Consider the following 5,563-nt stretch of genomic DNA (forward strand, 5'->3'; position numbering starts at 1 on the left):
TAATTTTACATTGAATTGATCCTTGTTTAATTCGGTTTATTTCGAGTCACTTTTGGATTAAGTCAAAATAAACCCCGCTAACTTTTTTAAAACCAGATCTAAGTATAATTAAATTCGTTCCGGATCATGAACGCTCCTAATTTCAAAAATAAGTCTGTAAATTCCAAAATAAAGTTTTAAATAATAAGTTTAAGTTTATTTATTTAGATTTTTTTAATTTTATACAATAAATGCTTATGAAAATTTAAAAATCTTCTTTTACAATACAGATTTTTATATTTAATACAACAAGTACTTTCTTCATTTTCCATAAAAATTCCCATCATCAAATTATACCAAATATTATATTTTTAAGGATCAATTTATGATTCTTTCAAAATTTAAATTGAGATAATTGAAAACCTACTAACATAACATGCCATGTCCCGCACGTATGTTTGGGTGATGTGCTTCTAAAGCATCCAACAACCCCCAACCTCAACCTTTGGTTGGTCACAGTCGCACTCGCACACTTCCACTTTACTATAAAATATAAATTAAACTTTTTCATTCGCTTAAACACTCAGAGGGAGAGAGTGGGCTTCTGACAAATCATCTGTCGTCATCTCCAATTCTGTATCTTTTTTCGATCTCAGCCACGTCTCTCCTCTCATTGTTTCTGTTAACTCTTTGGGTTCCTCTTCTACATTAAAAAACCTTTTTTTATTTCTTTCTCTTTATCACTTCATCGATTCTTTATTATTATTGTTATTATTAACATATTGGATTCATCTTCAGATACCCAATATCCCAGATTCATCTAAAGTCTCTTCCTTTATAGACCCTTTCAATCAAAAAGCAACTGGGGCACGCATCATTCTTATTCCTGCTTTACCTGTTGATTTTATCTGACACAAAGAAACTGTTGGATTTTATTCCATTCTGTTTCTTCTGATTCTTCGGCTGCCAGCTAAACTACTGTACGATTCTAGCTTTCTAAAAAAGTTCCCTTTTTTTTTCTCACTGCAAAAGGGGTTGTCACTTGTTGATTGTTATGATGATCAGATTCCCTTGCTTATTGTAGTTTCTAATGTTTGATTGTAAAATATAGTGTTTGATTTTTGTTTGTTTGTAGTCTAATTCAGCTAGATCATCCCTAATTTGCTTTTGCCATCAATTGTTTACTTCAAATCTGATTGAAATTGTTGTTATGGTGAAGGATTTGGCTTGTGTCTATGAATTCATGGATGCCAGTTTGTTGAATGATCTAAAAACTTCAACTATTAGATTGGAGAATTGATACTTCCTCACCACTCATTCTGAAGTATAAATAAGGGTTTTTTTCAACGAATCTTTATCACTTCAAGAGTCTTTATATTTCAAATCTTAATATTTTAAGATGTTTGTGTTTCAATTGTGATAACAATATTTTGATATCAATGTGAACATGTGCTAATACCTTATACATCCAGTGATTTGACGCTCAAAAACATTGAATTGAGTTTATGCATCCCCCTTGCAATTTCTGGTGCATTGTTATATAGAAGGGAGTTGGAAGGAAAGAATGGCACTGGATGTATCTGATTAAGCAATGGTCCAACTATATGCGGCATTTTTCATTACCTTCAAATCTTCTTACTTTACCAAGCAATGTCATTATCTGAATAGAAAGTTTAGAAACATACAAATTTATGAGCCAAAGAACAAGGCATTGTATCTTTGAAACAACAATCTAGTTTTTCTGCTTCAAAGATAAAGATTAAAGCAATGAATGTACATTTATTGTAATAGTAGTTTTACTGCACATCTTCAAGTCAGTTTGTGTTAACCCTCTATTCTTCTTTTGCTGGAATTTCGATTTTTCAGATGGGAGACGTGGCTAAGGACCTAACAGCAGGAACTATTGGAGGGGCAGCACAATTGATATGTGGCCACCCCTTTGACACTATCAAGGTCAAGCTCCAAAGCCAGCCTACACCACTCCCTGGCCAGGTTCCCAAGTATGCTGGTGCAATTGATGCTGTGAAGCAGACAATAGCAGCCGAAGGACCAAGGGGTTTGTACAAAGGTATGGGAGCCCCGCTTGCTACCGTAGCTGCCTTCAACGCTGTCCTGTTTTCAGTAAGGGGACAACTGGAGGCATTATTGAGGTCCGAACCTGGTGCTCCTCTCACAGTAAACCAGCAGATTGTTTGTGGCGCCGGAGCCGGAGTTGCGGTTTCTGTTCTAGCTTGCCCCACTGAATTGGTCAAATGCAGGTAAGAGGACACTCACTGTGTTTTAATCGTGTCATGGTTAATCTTCTTGTTTGTGTTTCTCTCTTTTTTTCTCTTACTCTGGACTTCAATACTTATAATTTTTTGACCTTTTCTTCTACCTGCTTCTATTGTAAAATTTTCCAAGGATTTTCCTTCATGCAAATATCAGTTTTTCCAAGCAAGAACTGAATGTAATTGTTCCAAGGTTGTGTGAATTTATGCATGATGTTTTCCCACTTTTTTGGCTGTGAAATTCAGGAAGTGTCAACTTTTAAGAGCTCAGTTTTAGGTTGTCGGCTTTTAACAAATTTATCTTATGGTTTACATAAGATCAGATACTCATAATATAACGACATGAAAATCATGACATTTTATAGCACACACTCAAAGTACGTGGTTACCTTGTAACTCACTATGCTTTGTTTCATTGCCACGATCAGGTTGCAAGCACAAAGTGCTCTTGCTGGTTCTGGAGTTGCTACCCTGGCCGTGAAATATGGAGGACCTATGGATGTGGCCAGACAAGTTCTTCGGTCAGAAGGAGGCGTAAAAGGTCTTTTCAAGGGCTTGGTTCCTACAATGGCGCGTGAAATACCTGGAAATGCTGCAATGTTTGGAGTATATGAAGCAACTAAGCAATTACTCGCAGGAGGACGTGATACCTCTGGACTAGGTAGAGGTTCTCTGGTGGTTGCTGGAGGCTTGGCTGGAGCTTCCTTCTGGTTCATGGTATACCCAACCGACGTTGTTAAGAGTGTGATTCAAGTAGATGATTACAAAAATCCAAAGTTTTCTGGTACAATTGATGCTTTCAGAAAGATTCGCTCCACCGAAGGAGTCAAAGGACTGTATAAGGGTTTTGGTCCGGCGATGGCCCGAAGTGTTCCTGCAAATGCAGCTTGTTTCTTGGCATATGAGATGACACGATCAGCTCTAGGATGATTAGTTCATACTTCATACAGCAGACTTGATTGGGGGTAACATTGATTGGCATTTTTCTTTTCTTTACTTATTTTCTTAGTTTTACTTTATTCCCAAAACATTTATTTCAGGCATTGCAAGATGGCCATAAAGTTTTATCTTTCTGTTATTGCTTCAAGTTTCAGCAGTAGTAATTCATACAACCTTTCCTTTTAGAATTTTGGTTTCTTCCCTCATGCTTGTTCTATTACTTATGGAAATTGTATATGTTTGGGAAACTATGTCAATTTACCCAAAATGCAGCATTAAATGGGATATAACCCTTCTTGGATCAGATCCATATCCCATCGAATGGTGGATGGGGAGAAAATACTTAGTTTGGTCCCTAAAGTTACACTCGAGTCTCAATTTAGTCCTTGAAATTTTAATTGCTTCAATTTAGTTCCTGAATTTTTCAAATTTTAATCACGTTAGTCTCTACAGTGGTTTCCGTCACAGAGTCAATTGAAAATTTTAGGGACTAAATTGAGGCAATTAAAACTTTAAGGACTAAATTGTGGCTCGAGTGTAACTTCAGGAACCAAATTGAGTATTATCTCGGTGGATGGGGTGTGAGTTGACAGTTGACACAATGTTTCAAGCGCCGGGCCTAAGTTTGGATACTATCTCAGGAGATAGAAATACAGAGACACAATTTTCCATCTGTCTCTTGCTTTTCATGTTTTTGTCCTTAGAGACAGAATCCAAACGTGATGTATGTATAATATAACACGACTCTTAATTATGAGCAATGTTAGGATAGAATGGAATCATTGTGACTGCAAGAATCATATTTCACCTATCTTAACTAAGAGAACTTAGCTTCAACTTTTTCAGAAGACAAGATTCTGAATTCTCAAGTTAATGACCATAATCCATGTCCATCAAAATTGTTGGCTTGCATTCGGTTTTAGATTCCATCATGCAGATTAGTCCTTGTTTTTTGGCATAAATGTTAGAAATTGTGGCAAGAAAAATTTGTACAACTGATCTTAGATTCTTGGATATATGCCATTACCATATATAAAGGTTGATGCCTCCATTTTTCCAACTTCCATTATTTCAGAACATTGAGATAATATGCCTCAAATTTGGTGCAAAACAGATATTCAAAATAGTGAAATGACCCTTTTCTAAATGTAAAACAATCCTATTGTATTCCATAGAAAGTGCTCAGTATATGCTGATGGAATAACCTATATAACCATGGATGATCTAATATGATAAATTCTAAAAGAGCAATACTTCAAGGTTAGTAAAATTTATTATTTTTTATTAATAATTAACTAGTAATATTTCAAAGTATTGACTAAAAATATATTATTGGACTACTAAACTAAAAATTTTGGACTATTAGCTAATATAAATTAAAATTGTTGGTCCTCTAGTTTTTCTGATTTTAAAATAAGCCTTGTCTTTAAAATAAACATAACAATTGTATTAAAATATAACCAATAAAAGTAAAACCAAGGGGCAAAAATTACCTTAAACCATTTACCCCTTAACCTTCTAAGTGTGTGTTTGGATGACAGTTTATAAACAAGAGTTTGTATAAAATTGATTTTATAAATTTGATTTTGATGAAAAGTAAGTTTATGTTAGAGTGATTTATGTTTGGTAATCTTTGTATCAAAATGGATTATAGTAAAGTAAATGTTGTTTGGATTACACTACTCAAAATTACCTTTAGATAAAAAATTATTAAAATAGACATCAACTTAAATATCCAAATATAAAGAAAAAGCGTTCAATCCACTCTCTTTTTTCTAACACTAAACCTAGGGGTAAAAGAAAAAAAATATGTGACTGCCACGTAACATAACAAACTAGCGTTTGACCAGTGAAGGTTACTCAAAATCTCGCTCCAAAAGAAGCGAGGGAATAAGTAACTGTAATACAATCTGTTGATTTTCTTCGCTTCTTTGTTGAGTGCTGAAACAAATAAACAACTACTACTTCTTCTATAACATATATAGCATTTCACCAACACAAAAACCCTCCCAAAACTTGCAAAATGGAAGACACAAAGACAAAACTACCCTCACATGAATCCACCATCCCTCTCATTGCTAGGTTGGATCATCTTGAATTCATTGTGAGAACCTCCCCTTTTTTCATCATTATATGTTATTATATTCTATATTATATATCCAATTTTGTCTTTTTATTTGTTTGTAACGTTTTTGTGGTTGGTCCTTAGATGAAATATTTGGAAAGAAAGCAAAGAAGTGGAAACAATAATAACAATAATAGTAATGTTAATGTTAGTGCTGAGAAACAATCTGGGGAATTGAGAAAGAAAGATGCATTTTTCAAAGGAACATTGCTGGATAGGGTGGCCTCTCTTGAACACAGACTTTATCAGG

General features: G+C 34.5%; 2 protein-coding genes and 1 long non-coding RNA gene across 3 annotated transcripts in view; 2 read left to right on the plus strand and 1 right to left on the minus strand.

Moving 5' to 3' along the window:
* LOC107642314 (mitochondrial carnitine/acylcarnitine carrier-like protein) lies at positions 481–3,377 on the plus strand. Its single transcript, XM_016345624.2, has 3 exons — positions 481–959; positions 1,846–2,237; positions 2,678–3,377. Exons 2-3 carry the CDS (start codon positions 1,846–1,848, stop codon positions 3,177–3,179), a joined length of 894 nt encoding a protein of 297 aa, XP_016201110.1. The 5' UTR covers positions 481–959; the 3' UTR covers positions 3,180–3,377.
* Positions 3,242–3,921, minus strand: LOC110271677. Its single transcript, XR_002362242.1, has 2 exons — positions 3,780–3,921; positions 3,242–3,530 (listed from the first exon to the last, which is right to left on the minus strand). It is a non-coding gene; the product is annotated as an uncharacterized LOC110271677 (long non-coding RNA).
* LOC107639913 overlaps positions 5,002–5,563 on the plus strand; it is a 3,183-nt gene continuing 2,621 nt past the window's right edge. Inside the window, exons 1-2 of the mRNA XM_021103448.1 lie at positions 5,002–5,292; positions 5,398–5,562. Coding sequence (XP_020959107.1) covers positions 5,212–5,292; positions 5,398–5,562 — 246 coding nt within the window. The 5' untranslated portion in view covers positions 5,002–5,211. The remainder of the gene's footprint in view (positions 5,293–5,397; position 5,563) is intronic.

Source organism: Arachis ipaensis, chromosome B05 (genome assembly GCF_000816755.2).
Source record: "Arachis ipaensis cultivar K30076 chromosome B05, Araip1.1, whole genome shotgun sequence".
NCBI lineage: Eukaryota > Viridiplantae > Streptophyta > Magnoliopsida > Fabales > Fabaceae > Arachis > Arachis ipaensis.

Coding starts and splice junctions, on each gene's coding strand:
- LOC107642314 (XM_016345624.2), top strand. CDS start 1,846: ATGGGAGACGTGGCTAAGGACCTAACAGCAGGAACTATTGGAGGGGCA. Junction 2,238..2,677: donor ACTGAATTGGTCAAATGCAG/GTAAGAGGACAC, acceptor TGCCACGATCAG/GTTGCAAGCACAAAGTGCTC.